This window comes from Sinohyriopsis cumingii, chromosome 7 (genome assembly GCF_028554795.1).
Source record: "Sinohyriopsis cumingii isolate HCF-2022 chromosome 7, ASM2855479v2, whole genome shotgun sequence".
Taxonomy (NCBI): Eukaryota; Metazoa; Mollusca; class Bivalvia; order Unionida; family Unionidae; genus Sinohyriopsis; species Sinohyriopsis cumingii.
In genome coordinates, this window is record NC_142967.1 from 13,999,698 (window position 1) to 14,016,561 (window position 16,864).

At 34.1% G+C, this 16,864-nt stretch overlaps 1 protein-coding gene across 1 annotated transcript in view; it reads left to right on the forward strand.

Moving 5' to 3' along the window:
* LOC149794759 (pyridine nucleotide-disulfide oxidoreductase domain-containing protein 2-like) overlaps positions 1-16,864 on the forward strand; it is a 158,294-nt gene that overhangs the window by 56,129 nt on the left and 85,301 nt on the right. Inside the window, exons 4-6 of the mRNA XM_089964391.1 lie at positions 535-608; positions 1,660-1,815; positions 9,966-10,119. Of these exons, the coding sequence (XP_089820517.1) occupies positions 535-608; positions 1,660-1,815; positions 9,966-10,119 (384 nt within the window). The remainder of the gene's footprint in view (positions 1-534; positions 609-1,659; positions 1,816-9,965; positions 10,120-16,864) is intronic.

Below are 16,864 nucleotides of genomic sequence, written 5' to 3' on the forward strand. Positions count from 1 at the left end.
GTTATAGAGCCCAACTACTATATTAACATCATTGTCAGCAGTTATAGAGCCCAATTACTATATTAACAGCATTGTCAGCAGTTATAGAGCCCAACTACTATATTACATCATTGTCAGCAGTTATAGAGTCCAACTACTATATTACATCATTGTCAGCAGTTATAGAGCCCAACTACTATATTAACGGCATTGTCAGCAGTTATAGAGCCCAATTACTATATTAACAGCATTGTCAGCAGTTATAGAGCCCAACTACTATATTAACAGCATTGTCAGCAGTTATAGAGCCCAACTACTATATTATGGCTCTGTTACCCTTTAACCTGATTGGAAAATGATGTTAAGTTATCAATTAACCCAGTGGATGGAAAAGAAAGCATCTACCAATAGATTAATCGGAATGTTTTTACTTTTTGACAATAGGTTTTTTTCGTGAAATTACACAAAACTTCCCATTTTTCTGATTAAGTGGGTTTTTTTAACAAGGAATTATTCTGGCTACTTATGACTTAATGTTTCTCATCAATCATGCAGGCTTCAAGTTCTCTCGGGCTTCTTATGTACTGAGTCTGCTGCGTCCACAAATTTTCAAGGATCTGGAACTGAAGGTAAGTTGACTCTTCTTCCCATCATTCCACAGACAGTACCATTTTCAATTACAACCACATTTGTTCATTTCCATTTATTTTGTTAAATTGAAAATGTTTCATCTGAAATCAGTGGAACTTAGTTGAAAACCAATTAGTGATTTTAATTAGAATGTTATACTGTATTGAGTTACTTGCCCCTAGTTGATTATAGCACTAATGTTGGGTGATTAATGTGGTAAAGCATAAGAAAATAATTCCTACTAACGTGTTTATTTAATAAACAAGATGTGAAAAAGACAAAATGTAAGAAACTTTGTTTAACATCAGTAATGTAATATAGTAGTTGGGCTGCTGATGACTTATATGTTGGGTAAGAAAGATGCCTATTGTTTCAGGGTTAAAAGATGCCTATTGTTTTCATGGTTAAAAGAGGCCTATTGTTTTTAGGGTTAAAAGATGCCTATTGTTTTCAGGGTTAAAAGATGCTTATTATTTTCAGGGTTAAAATGTTGAGAGCCAAGATAAATATGACTAAAAGGAAAACAATGGTTTTTGCATATAATATTAATTGTAGCGGAAGGAACCAGACAATCTTTTGTTGAAGGCTTGCACTTTACTTTGGAAGAGGTCTATTGATTTTAGAGCAAACAGTGAAAGGTCAAGACTATTGTGACTCAAATAAAATGGTTTTTGCTTAAAAAAATTTGATCTAGAGCAAGTCCCTTTACCAAACTATTTGGGTGGCATACACTTAGAGTAATATAGAAACCTATAGATTCTGGGTTCTAAAAGTCAGAGGAATAGTGAGGGTAAGTCTGCGAAGAAAATAAAGGTTTCTGCACAGTAACTAATTCAAGACCACATTCCTTGCTTGAATGTACTGGTCACTGATACAATTGATCAGTAATCTCCCTAGTCTACCACAATTCCCTACTGGTGTCTGTATATCAGACTGTTTAACACAGGGCAGGTGTTATGTACGTTATTCTTGTTTGTGTTCAAGTTATATATCAAATGTTATATCTTTTAAATGATGACAAGGTTCTTATATTTCTCAGCCTCTTTTCAGAAATATGGGCTGAAGGTATACCTACGGGACATCAGTGCCTACACACCTCTTCTGAAGCCAGGTGGTTTAGATGGGAAGGCCAGATCCCTGACCTTGGGAATGGATTCTACACAAAATGCTAGAGAAATTGCCAAGTTCTCCCACAGAGATGCTGAGGTAATTTTTGCTTTCCCAAAATCAATGCCAGTTACAAGCAGAGAAGAAAAAACTGGAGGTCAGTTTTGAAAAATTGTGTTTTATATTGTGTGTAAGGGTGAATCATTACATCGTGCTGAAGTGATTTGAATAAAGCGATTTGTCCTGAGATATATCATGTTGGCTGGCCTGGTCTGGTCTCTGCAAAATTTCTACCAACACTTAGAAGTTTGTCAAGGTGACATTTGAGCCATTGCTACTTCATTTTGAAGATCATGGAAAAAAGTTTTTAAACATGCTGGAGATTTCTGCTCTAAAGGAATCATTTGTCATCATCAGAATGCAATAAAATTTGAAGTGTACTATAATTAACGGGTCTCCAGTTTGAAAGATGAGAAAAAGTACAAATTTGAAAGCTTTAAAAATTCAAGAACAGACTTATTTTTGGATGAATGACACAGAATAGCATTGATATGATTACTTGTCTGTCTCAGTTTAAGTCCTTGCAAAATATTTTTGGTGTACATTGTTGAAAAAAATTAAATTGATAAATTGTTCTTTTAGTAGTTGTACAGTAACAGTAACATCATATTGTGGTTCACCTTGTGCTTTAACATGTTTACCATTCATTAACAAGTATTGTTTTCAAGTTTTATTATATTTGTAAAGGCAAATTTTGAAAATAGCTATAGTGATACCCGTACTTTCAAAACATCAAGGTTAGGTAGTGTCATAGGTATAATAATAGTACATAGGTAGTGTCATAGGGATAGGTAGTGTCATAGTTATAATAATAGTAAATAGGTAGTGTCATAGGTATAATAATAGTACATAGGTAGTGGCATAGGTATAATAATAGTACGTAGTGTCAGTTATAGGCAGTGTCATAGGTATAGTAATAGTATATAGGTATAATAATAGTACATAGGTATAATAGTAATACATAGGTAGGTAATGGCATAGGGATAGGTAGTGTCATAGTTATAATAATAGTAAATAGGTAGTGTCATAGGTATAATAATAGTACGTAGTGTCAGTTATAGGCAGTGTCATAGGTATAGTAATAGTATATAGGTATAATAATAGTACATAGGTATAATAGTAATACATAGGTAGGTAATGGCATAGGGATAGGTAGTGTCATAGTTATAATAATAGTAAATAGGTAGTGTCATAGGTATAATAATAGTACGTAGTGTCAGTTATAGGCAGTGTCATAGGTATAGTAATAGTATATAGGTATAATAATAGTACATAAGTATAATAATAGTACATAGGTAGTGTCATAGGTATAATAATAGTACATAGGTAATGGCATAGGGATAGGTAGTGTCATAGTTATAATAATAGTAAATAGGTAGTGTCGTAGGTATAATAATAGTACATAGGTAGTGTCATAGGTATAATAATAGTACATTGGTTGTGTCATAGGTATAATAATATGACAGTACATTGTAATAATGATGGTAAATTACATTATGAAATATTTGTTAATTACACTGGTATATTGCATAAAAATAATATGTTTCATTAGAATACACTGATCCCTCATTTTAGCATATCCTGATAACTTGCACACCTGCATTTAGAAGGGACATGGTGTATTCAATTGTATCTTGTAGAAAAGGCTGCTAGTTGCATAAACATTGAAAAACTGTGATCAAAATTTTTTCAATGAAAGTTTGATGTATAGCTCGTTTTATATTTGATTTTGATCATTAGTGCGCATCAGTGTGGAATTGACATCATGAAATTCATAAATTTGAATAAGAAATCATATATTTTATCCAATTGTCTTTTAGAAATGTATTTTCTCAATAAATAATGCAATATACATACATGCCAACCATTACACTTTTGACATAATCATGCCACATAAGAGGGGTGGTCACCCCTGAGGTATATTTTTGTACACAAACTTGTTCGTGCTGCAAAAATTGACTGTATAGAGGAGGTGGTCACTGGTAAGGGGGGCTGTATAAGAGGGTGACCACTGTATTATTTCTTTTGAATGTAAAGTCATATCAACATGGGCTTTTAACTTGAAGACTTATGCTATTTGATTGGTTAAAAAAAATGGTGCAGTCTGATGTCCAGTATGGCCAGCATGGAGCCATCTTAAAAATACTTTTATTGCTCTCTAGAATAATCGAAAACCATATCAGCATGGAGTTTTCACTAAATGACATATGATATCTACTTGGACCTAAAGGAATTGGTGCCACCCAGACATCCAATATAGCCAATAACATCCAATATAGCCAGTAAGTGGCCATCTTGAAAACATTGAAATTTCTATACCACCTGCATGAATGGTTGTATCACTATAGGGTTTTCACTGAAAGATTTCTTATAATGTCTAGTTGGTCCTAAATAAAAATGGTGCCGATCTGGTATCTTATGTAGCCAGCACAGCAGCCATTTGAAAATCTTTTTATTGCTAAGTAATATCAACATGGGGTTTTCACTGGAAGACTTCTTATATTGCTGCTCCTAAATGGAAAGATGTATCAATGTGGTGTTATCACTAGACTACTGGTGGCCATTTTGATAATCTTTTTATTGAATTTATGCTCATGTTGGCACAGGGTTTTCAGTGCAACACTTCTTATAATATCTAGTTGGTCATAAATGAAAATGATGCATCGCAGACATCCTGTATGGAGACCACAGTTAAAATATTGAAAATTTTGTGACTAATACTCCTGAATGGATGGTGAGATTGGCATGGTGTTTCAGCAGAAAGACTTCTAATCGTTTGTCTTAAATGAAAACTGTGCCAATCATACATCTAATATGGCTGCCACAGTGGCAGGTTCAAATATCGTATCACTCAAGAATATTAAACAAAATAAACCAGAAATGATCTTGCATTGAATTTTCTACAGTGGTTGTTTCATTTGGTTTAACTATAATCATGAAGATTGCTCCAGTGGCCAAAGTGGTCAGAGCATCCACCTTGGTTGCAGGTGGTCAGGGATTCCAACCCCTGACTGAGTCAAACCAAAGAATTATAAAAATGGTACTAGCAGCTGCTTCGCTTGGTGTTCGTCATTAAGAGGTTAGTGTTAGGACTGGTCGGCCTAGTGTCAGGATAATGTGACTGGGTGTGACAAGATGTCCCAGTGCTAGACATCACTATAAACTGCCACACTGCAGACATCTTGTGATATTACTGGAAAATTATTAAAGCTTCAGTAAAAATCCAGATCACACACAATCATCATGAATGTGAGAAGCCTTCTGTTCAAATGTGAAATGTCAATTGACTGTCCAAGTGATGCCAATGAGTGTTTTCATAAGAATTTAATTTAAATGCATATGTAGTGATTAAGTCGCATTTATTTTGACAAGTGTTGAAATTTTGAATGTTATTGGGCATGATCACAGAAGCTAATTAGCAGATTAATTTGTTTCCAGCTGATTACAGTACATGAAGGGTACTGTTAACAGATTTGAGTATCAATGTGGAGAGTCAGTGTAAATTTCTTGCTAAAATCACAGTGGATGATATGTTGCTTTTTTCCCTGTTTGGAATGTTTTCCATAATTTGCAGTTATTCAACAACAAAGTTGCAAGTTCTAATGAAATACACATATTTTGTTTTATCCCTTTCATTATGCTACAATTTTCTTTTCCAATTTGGAGTTAGTGTTCGAAGACATTACAACATTTGTGTGCCGTTTTTGTTAGTACAAATGATATACGGGTTGTACCCAGTCATCGAAAGTGACATTTGTATTTGCCATCTTTAGGAATTGTTTTGTTCAACGTATTGATAGGTTTGTCTCTGGCAGTTTTTTAGAGTAATTGTAGCTTTGAAGCTTTAATTTGTTGGTGTTAGCTTGCAGTGGAGATGTGTAGTATAACCTTAAAAAAGAAGCAATTCCATTTTTACTGATATGCTAAAACTGCATATCAGCTGATCTATATTAAAGTATGAACAATAATTGTATCAGGGTTCCCATGCCCTTCCGGTTTTTAAGAAGGTCCTGGAATTTTAATTCACCAAAGGGGCCCCGAGTGGCCGAGTGGTCTAAAGCGCTCTCCGTCACGGATCACTGCCATCTCACCTCTGTCTGCGTGGGTTCAAGTCTCAGGCTCGGCAAATGTGGATATGTGAGACAGCTTGCCGGTAGCTTCTCGTGGGTCGGTGGTTCTTTCCAGGGTTTTCCCGGTTCTTCCTCCACCATTAATACTGGCCGCCATGTATAGCCTATCTTGTGCTGAAAAATGGCGTTAAACCCTATAACAACAACAACAACAACATAATTCACCAAACATATCCTAGAAGCCTCCTTGAAAATTACTTTTTGTCACAAAATGTCCTGGTTATTTGATATTAAAAGCTAAACTAAAAATTTTTGTTTGAGAAAAGTTATTTACTTTGCAGTGATCAGTAACTGCAGTATTTGATCAAAGTATCAGAACTTTAAAAATCACTCCTGAAATGTCATTTTGGTACAGGAACCCTGACTTTAATTGTCTTTGTTAAATCTTATATTCATAAATATTTAGATCCATTACATGAATATTTGCATATTGCAATGGAATTTATAATTTTGATATAGATGCAAAAGTTTTCAACTCCTAAACCCCTCATTTCCAACTGTTACCCAAAAATTTGAGGTGCCCCCCCCCAATGCTGTCATGTGTGTCCTTGCCTGTGCCATAGTTGATGTTTATGGATTCCTGTCATATGTGTCCTTGCCTGTGCCATAGTTGATGTTTATGGATCCCTGTCATGTGTGTCCTTGTCTGTGCCATAGTTGATGTTTATGGATCCCTGTCATGTGTGTCCTTGCCTGTGCCATAGTTGATGTTTATGGATCCCTGTCATGTGTATCCTTGCCTGTGCCATAGTTGATGTTTATGGATACCTGTCACGTGTGTCCTTGCCTGTGTCATAGTTGATGTTAATGGATCCCTGTCATTTGTGTCCTTGCCTGTGCCATAGTTGATGTTTATGGATCCCTGTCATGTGTGTCCTTGCCTGTGCCATAGTTGATGTTTATGGATCCCTGTCATGTGTGTCCTTGCCTGTGCCATAGTTGATGTTAATGGATCCCTGTGACTCAAGAGCTACTTAAGGTGAGGTGTAATAATGTTATATCAAAATAATATTTTATTAGATTAAAAAATTATGGTACATTACATTAGTACAAATATTGGTATATTACATTATAATAATAAAAGTATATTATTGTAACATGCCAATTATCTGAGCTATTATCTAGTTGGAAAACCCAGCATATCACCCAAAATTCAAAATCACCAGTTTATTGAAAGTAATATCTATACATTGATTTTCAAGACCAAATTATTGTCAACTGATGGGTCTAGATAATTGGCATTTTAGTGAATTGCCTTTTGCCAAGAGATCTTTGGCATTATACTGTATTGCCTTTTGGCAAGAAATCTGTGACAGCTTATTACCATCTACCAAAAGGCTACTTCATCGACCTAATTGTTTAGGGCATCACCTATCCTGTATTCTCTATTGCCTTTTATCAAGAAATCTGTGACAGTTTATTACCATCTGGCAAGAAATCTGTGGAATTATACTGTATTGTCTTCTGTCAAGAGATCAGTGACATTATTATGGTCTGCCAAGAGATCTGTGGCATTGTACTGTATTACCATCTGTCAAGAGATCTGGCATTAAAATGTACTGCCCTCTGTGAAGAATATATGATTCATATGACATATAAACGAATAAATTCAAACAATTATTTAAAGACCTTTATCAAGAAAATACTGTTCGAAATTGTAAGAATACATGAGTCATATAACATTCAAAACAAATAATTTCAAACAATTATCTTAAAACTCCCATCAGAGAAAAATTGTATGACACTAACATAAATAAAGTCACACAATCAAATTATCTTCAGACTTATGTCAAAGAAAATTGTATGAAACTAAGATACTGTGCCTTATTCTCTTTTCCCACGTACAGAATCATCTCTCAAGACTTCAGATTGCACATCTCTTGGACAATCTTTATGAGGAAGTACACCCTGCTCAAGGAGCCAAGACCTTTGTCTCACACAAAACTTAAACTGACTAATTTTATGGCATAATACATTTATAAACACAAAACTCGGCATGAAAACAAACCTAATCGTTAGCTTAACCAATCAGGAATTTTGGTTTATTTAAATGCCAGAATGAACACACCAACATCAAGGTTTCATATCCTTTCCTGCTTTCTTCAATAAACCGATCTCTACAAAGCTTCAATCTACAATAAATATTTCAGCAAGTAAAAATGCTTTTTCATTATCTTTTCAACCCTAGGCATTTTCAATACTTGAACCCAATTCACCTTGTATTGACCAATTTGCCTGGCACAATTATCGGACAGACCTGATAAAGAATCAGTCATTTTCCCCATCAAACACATTATAATCCTGAATCCTTATGCCCTGCCATGGACTTAATTCTGTGTCAAATCGCATACATGAACTTAAAATGGCTATGTGTCACTCTGACATCTGCAATGTTCATTGAGTTATGTGTTATCATGACAGTCTTCAAAATTCACACTCTTAAAAGTGTATTGTATTATCACGTATTACAGCTGATGCTTGATTTATGCCATAGTTGCATTCCTGTAATTATGGCGTAAATCAAAATACATATAAACCAAAAGTAATTTACAAATATGAAACTTGTAAATTAAGGAAGTTCTTGTGTATAATTGAACCTCTAAAATTTCAAGTAATGATTATTTATGCAAAATTTTCAAACAAATTAATACTTGGAATACTTCATTGCATCAATGAGTAATGAGATGTGTGTGCATGTGCGTTTGTGAACTGTGCACGAGTCACAGCACATGACACCAACGATGGCATGAAAACAAGCGCAATAGCAGAAATTAAATTTGTTTGTTCATTATAAATAGCATTAAAAATGAAAGTCCAAATCGAATTGGCATATAGCGAGTGTCACTTTTACTTTATTATCTACATATCAATTTTCCATAAAGAACCAGAAATATACTGCCATTTCCCTTAGGAAAATGATACTGTTGTTTTCTGACTCTGTATCACCATACTCTTAAATGTTAAGAAACTTTGTGTTCTTTGTAAAACGTATGAAGGTCCAAACCATGATTTTGTTATCAGCAACTTTTTTAAAAAGTTAATAATATAGCCAAAAGGTCATCTGAAACAAAATCATAGCTGATCACATCCCAAAACATTATTGTACAGTAAAATTCATTTATGGAAGTTAATAATTAATAACATTGGTTAGTTTCCTGCATATTGAATTGAAATTATAAATATTATAATTTATCATAAAATTGATTGATATATGAAAAAAATATAATTATCGCAGTAATGATCCAGATATTTGTATGCTGACAACTTTTTATGATCTAGCAATCCAGATATTTGTATGCTGACAACTTGGTATGATCTAGCAATCCAGATATTTGTATGCTGACAATTTGGTATGATCTAGCAATCCACATATTGTTAATGCTGAAAACTTAGTATGATCTAGCTATCCAGATATTTGTATGCTGACAACTTGGTATGATCTAGCAATCCAGATATTTGTATCCCGTAATGGTAAGAAATCTGGCATTTTGCTGTATCCCCTAATGGTAAGAAATATGGCATTTTACTGTATCCCCTAATGGTAAGAAATCAATAATTTTACTGTATCTCCTAATGGTAAGAAATCTGGCATTTTACTGTATCCCCTAATATTAAGAAATCTGGCATTTTACTGTATCCCCTAATGGTAAGAAATCTGGCATTTTACTGTATCCCCTAATATTAAGAAATCTGGCATTTTACTGCATCCCCTAATGGTAAGAAATCTGGCATTTTACTGCATCCCCTAATGGTAAGAAATCTGGTATTTTACTGCATCCCGGAAGGGTAAGAAATCTGGCATTTCACTGTATCCCCTAATGGTAAGAAATCTGGCATTTTACTGTGTCCCCTAATGGTAAGAAATCTGGCATTTTACTGTATCCCCTAATGGTAAGAAATCTGGCATTTTACTGTATCTCCTAATGGTAAGAAATCAATCATTTTACTGTGCCCCTTAATTGTAAGAAATCTGTTCACTTTTCTTTAAATAAAAATCATGATTTTATTAATAATTTCTGCTTACTTGTTTGAAAATTCAGTCTGTTCACTTTATTTCAGAGATTTAGGCAATATGAGGCTGAATTGGAGAGAATTATAGCAGCCATTGATCCCCTCATGGATTCAGCACCACTACATCTCCCCCACTTGTGGAGCTCTTCTTTCTCTGACAAACTCAGATTTCTGTCTGCTGTGAAGAGACTAGTAAAGTCAAGTAAGCATTGCAAAAATTAATTCATAGATATATCAAGTACTACGTAAGTGAAGGGCAAGGTAGTGAAAGAGATTGAGATTTGGATTAAAAGTTAGGGGTCTAGCAACTTTGGTCTTTTCCTGATAATAATAATGTCCTTTTTCATATACAGACATTCATCTGATGAATTTTATTTTAAATGGATATTAGACCTTTTGAAGTAATTTAAATTCAGCAAATTGATTAGAGACTTTTAATATAAGTCAGGTTGATGTGAAGAACTCTTGAATTTATGCATCTGTGATGTTGGGGTTGCTTGTTGTCCACAGTCAGAGGATGTGATGCTGACCCAACACACCATTATTATTATTTTATTATTGGCTGAAAACAATATGTTAAATAGCTTGTGTCATGATGTCAAATGATCATTAAGTCCATAACAGTTTCAAAACAAAATTGAGCTTAATCTCAGAATGTCAAGTTCCTACAATTACAGCTGCTTTTTGATTTTACAGTGTTCTGAATACCCTAGTCATTAGTCATGAAACTAAACAGTCTTGTGTTAATAAAATATTTGATTTACAGTGCCCTAGTCATTAGTCATGAAACTAAACAGTCTTGTATTAATAAAATGTTTGATTTACAGTGCCCTAGTCATTAGTCATGAAACTAAACAGTCTTTTGTTAATAAAATGTTTGATTTACAGTGCCTTAGTCATTAGTCATGAAACTAAACAGTCTTTTGTTAATAAAATGTTTGATTTACAGTGCCCTAGTCATTAGTCATGAAACTAAACAGTCTTGTGTTAATAAAATGTTTGATTTACAGTGCCCTAGTCATCAGTCATGAAACTAAACAGTCTTGTGTTAATAAAATGTTTGATTTAGAGTGCCCTAGTCATTAGTCATGAAACTAAACAGTCTTGTGTTAATAAAATGTTTGATTTAGAGTGCCCTAGTCATTAGTCATGAAACTAAACAGTCTTGTGTTAGTAAAATGTTTGATTTAGAGTGCCCTAGTCATTAGTCATGAAACTAAACAGTCTTGTGTTAGTAAAATGTTTGATTTACAGTGCCCTAGTCATTAGTCATGAAACTAAACAGTCTTGTGTTAATAAAATGTTTGATTTACAGTGCCCTAGTCATTAGTCATGAGACTAAACAGTCTTGTGTTAATAAAATATTTGATTTACAGTACCCTAGTCATTAGTCATGAGACTAAACAGTCTTGTGTTAATAAAATATTTGATTTACAGTGCCCTAGTCATTAGTCATGAAACTGAACAGTCTTGTGTTAATAAAATATTTGATTTACAGTGCCCTAGTCATTAGTCATGAAACTAAACAGTCTTGTGTTAATAAAATGTTTGATTTACAGTGCCCTAGTCATTAGTCATGAAACTAAACAGTCTTGTGTTACTAAAATGTTTGATTTACAGTGCCCTAGTCATTAGTCATGAAACTAAACAGTCTTGTGTTACTAAAATGTTTGATTTACAGTGCCCTAGTCATTAGTCATGAAACTAAACAGTCTTGTGTTACTAAAATGTTTGATTTAGAGTGCCCTAGTCATTAGTCATGAAACTAAACAGTCTTGTGTTACTAAAATGTTTGATTTAGAGTGCCCTAGTCATTAGTCATGAAACTAAACAGTCTTGTGTTAATAAAATGTTTGATTTAGAGTGCCCTAGTCATTAGTCATGAAACTAAACAGTCTTGTGTTAATAAAATGTTTGATTTAGAGTGCCCTAGTCATTAGTCATGAAACTAAACAGTCTTGTGTTAATAAAATGTTTGATTTAGAGTGCCCTAGTCATTAGTCATGAAACTAAAGTCTTGTGTTAATAAAATGTTTGATTTACAGTGCCCTAGTCATTAGTCATGAAACTAAACAGTCTTGTGTTAATAAAATGTTTGATTTACAGTGCCCTAGTCATTAGTCATGAAACTAAACAGTCTTGTGTTAATAAAATGTTTGATTTACAGTGCCCTAGTCATTAGTCATGAAACTGAACAGTCTTGTGTTAATAAAATGTTTGATTTACAGTGCCCTTGTCATTAGTCATGAAACTAAACAGTCTTGTGTTAATAAAATGTTTGATTTAGAGTGCCCTTGTCGTTAGTCATGAAACTGAACAGTCTTGTGTTAATAAAATGTTTGATTTAGAGTGCCCTAGTCATTAGTCATGAAACTAAACAGTCTTGTGTTAATAAAATGTTTGATTTAGAGTGCCCTAGTCATTAGTCATGAAACTAAACAGTCTTGTGTTAATAAAATGTTTGATTTAGAGTGCCCTAGTCATTAGTCATGAAACTAAACAGTCTTGTGTTAATAAAATGTTTGATTTACAGTGCCCTAGTCATTAGTCATGAAACTAAACAGTCTTGTGTTAATAAAATATTTGATTTACAGTGCCCTTGTCATTAGTCATGAGACTAAACAGTCTTGTGTTAATAAAATATTTGATTTACAGTACCCTTGTCGTGAGAAAAAAGTCTTGCATAAGTAAATTGTTTGATTTACGTTGCCCAAGTCATGACACTAAACAGTCTTGCATCAGTAAATTGTTTGATTTACGTTGCCCAAGTCATGACACTAAACAGTTTACCAGAAGGATTAGTAGATTGAGAAAGGGGTATCCATGTCCAACTGTCATAATATATGTCTTGGTACTCCCATATATGTGAAGGGGTATCTATTTCAATCTGTCCTTTATTTTTTTTGTACTCCCATCATATCAGTGGAGGGGTATCTATTTCAATCTGTCCTATATTTTTTTTGTACTCCCATCATATCAGTGGAGGGTATCTATTTCAATCTGTCCTATATGTTTTTTGTATTCCCATCATATCTATGAAGGGGTATCTATGTCAAACTGTTGTAATTAATGTTTTTTTGTACTCCCATAATTTCTATCCATGTCAAACTGTCATAATTGATGTTTTTGTACTCCAGTCACATGTGTTGAAGGGTATCTATGTCAAACTGTTATTTTGTTTCTTCTCCCATATTTGTGGAGGAGCATGTATGTAAAACTGTCATAATTTATGATTTTGTACTCCCATATCTGGAGGGATATCAATGTCAAACTGGCACAATTTGTTTGTTGTATTCCTATCATGTCTGTCAATGACCATGTATGTCAAACTGTTATAATTGTTTTTGTACTTCCATCATATCTGTGCAGGGGTATCCATGTCAGACAGTGACAAATTATGTTTTTTGTACTGTGATCGTATTTGTGGAGGGTGAATCCTTGTCAAACTGTCACAATGTATATTTTTTGTACTCCCATCATGTCTTTGGAAGGGTATCCATATCAATGTCGTTTATGTTTTTGTACTCCCATCATGTCTTTGGAAGGGTATCCATGTAAATGTTGTTTATGTTTTTGTACTCCCATCATGTCTTTGGAAGGGTATCCATATCAATGTCGTTTATGTTTTTGTACTCCCATCATGTCTTTGGAAGGGTATCCATGTAAATGTTGTTTATGTTTTTGTACTCCCATCATGTCTTTGGAAGGGTATCCATATCAATGTCATTTATGTTTTTGTACTCCCATCATGTCTTTGGAAGGGTATCCATGTAAATGTTGTTTATGTTTTTGTACTCCCATCATGTCTTTGGAAGGGTATCCATATCAATGTTGTTTATGTTTTTGTACTCCCATCATGTCTTTGGAAGGGTATCCATATCAATGTCGTTTATGTTTTTGTTCTCCCATCATGTCTTTGGAAGGGGTATCCATGTCAGTGTCGTTTATGTTTTTGTACTCCCATCATGTCTTTGGAAGGGTATCCATATCAATGTCGTAATAATAATAATAATAATAATGACCTTATTTAAAGAGGGTAACACAATTAGCTAAAAACTAATCTACCTTGAGGCCCTCATACAAAGGAATTCATTTATTTAAGCTGCATCTCTGAAGCCACTGGATATATTGGGTTTGGAAGAAGGAAATAGAGTGGGCATTTCTAATCTCAGCTGGAATACTATTCCAGAGCAGAGTTCCAGAGTATTGGAAACTTTTTTTAAATAACTCCTTATTTGGTTTGGGAATTTTATACTGTTTGCTTGACATGGATCGCAGGTGGGGAGTATTACCAGGTAGCCTATACTGGAATAGTGATTGTAAATATTCAGGAGCACTATTCTGAGATATCCTGTACATTAATTTGGCTTTTCTCAAACAGATTCGGTCTTTAATAGGTAATATTTTTAACCTACCAGCTAAACTTTCCTTGCTTTCTTTCTGGATTGATATTAGCTCAAATGCTCTTTTTTGAAGATGTGCCAGCTTTGCTATGTTTTTATCATTTGAATTACCCCATACTGTACTACAGTAGTCCAAATAGGGTTGTATGTAACTGTTATAAAATAGCTTCCTGTGCCTTTCAGGGAGAAAATGTCTTATCCTACTGAGAAGCCATAAACTTGAATTGACTTTTTTACTGGTATGTTAGATATGTTCAGTCCATGATAGGTTATTATCTACCAGAACACCAAGTAGCCTATCATGACAGACTATTTGCAGATTTGTATCCTTCCATGTCAGACATAGTTCATCACTATCAAGATTTGTCCTTCTTTGCCGTGTTGAGATAAGTAATATTTTAGTTTTACCAGTATTTACCACCATGCCATTACATGTGCACCAGCTTTCCAGTTTGTTTAGGGCATTCTGTAAAGAAATTTCGAGCTCATGCTTTGTGTTTTGGATGTCTGACAATGTTGTGTCATCTGCATAGAGATCTGTAGATGTTATTGAGTCTCTTAGTAAAAGTGGTAGGTCATTAATAAATAAAATGAATAGTAGTGGACCTAGAATTGAGCCTTGTGGTACTCCATATCTAATTGTTTCAGGTTCAGACAGAACATTATTTATGTAAACATGTTGTGTTCTCTCATTTAAGTACGAAGTAAACCATCTAATTGTTCTTTCATCACACTGGTAGATTTTCAGTTTCTTCAAAAGGATTTCATGATCCACCATGTCAAAAGCTTTCCTGAAATCTACAAATACAGTTCCTATTATTCTGCCTTGGTCAAGTGCTTGAAGCCATTTATCAGTTAGGGAGATCAACGCAGTCTCACAGGAATGGTTCTGTCTAAAGCCTGATTGATTAGGGTGTAACAGCAAGTGTTTGGTTAAATATGACATGAATGAGTCATGGACATGTTTTTCAATCAATTTTGACAAGTTTGGTAGTATTGAAATTGGTCTGTAGTTATCAGCATCATCCTTAGAACCAGATTTGTGAATAGGAGTTACTTTTGCAGTTTTCCATATTTTGGGGACAGATGAGGTTGAATACTTAAATTAATTATGAATGTTATGCTATCTACAATAGCAAAGGCAGAAGATTTAATGAGTCGTGGACCAATCTGATCAAGTCCTGTAGCTTTCTTGGTATCAAGTTCACTGAGACATTTTTTAACAAAGTTTTTTGACACTGGTGGGATAGAGAAACATACCTCCTTTGAGATTTTACTGCTGCAGAACTTTTTCAGTTCATTAAAGTTGTTTTCTATCACTGGCTCTTTTAACTTTGTGGTAATGTTGATGAAAAAATCATTGAAAACATTTGCAATGTCAGTTTCATCAGTGACTATGGTGTCATTTACCAGAAGTGAGTGAATTTTATTTGTCTGTTTTTTGTGCGTTCCTCCAGTGAGTTCATTGAAGACTTTCCAAATGGAGTTTGTGTTGCTCTTTTTGTTTTCAAGCAATGATTGATAATAAGTTTTTTTAGCTTTTTTGATCATACTTGTTATTTTATTTCTCCATACTTTATATTGTGCATGGTTTTCCATAGCCTTGAATTTGTCTCGTGTTTTCATAGCATCTAGGATTTCAGTAGTAAGCCAATTAGGTTGAATATCAGTCTTTACTCGATGTACTTTAGTGGTGCATGCTTAGATACTACATCCATAAACAAGTCAGTCCACACCCTCATGGCTTCATCTATGTCATCCAAATTTTGGATCATACTCCATGGAACTTTATATAGGTCATTGAGAAATTGTTCTTCATTAAAAGTTTTGAACGATCTGTAAGTGATCGTTTTATGTGTATTTTTCTTATTTTTCTTGCATTTAACCTTTCTTGTCAAAAAAGTAGGATAGTGGTCACTAAGACCAACATTCGGTACATTAACACAAGCCACATTGTCTGGTAGGTTAGTATAAATGTGATCAATAAGAGTGCTTGATTTTTCTGTTACCCTTGTAGGCTCATTTACCAGCTGGTCTAGGCCTAATGATTCAATAATCCAGTTGTTCCTTATTTGAGTATTGAGAAGGTCCTTATTTAGATCTCCGAGTATATATGTTTCTTTCTCCTGTGCTAGAACATTTTCTATTTGTTTCAAAAAGTTATCATTCCAAAATGCTTTGGAGGAAGGTGGTCTATAAATGAAACCAGCTAGGAAAGATTTTGCATTATTTTGAAAAATTTCCACTCAGATACTCTCAATTTCATGTGACTCCAAGTCAAGTCGCCTTTTTACATTTACATCTTCTCTAATGTATACAACAAGACCCCCCCCCCCCCCCCCCGCCCTGCTGTCTCTCTGTCCCTACGAAATGGTTTATTGTAGCCTTGACAGTGAAATAGATCATCATTGTGGTTAGCATTTAATTTGGTTTCAGTGAGTCCTAAAACATGTATATTATTTTCCATGGAAGACAACATTAACTTAATCTGGTCTATCTTTCCCACTATACCTTGTACATTTAAGTGACCAATGTTAAAACCTT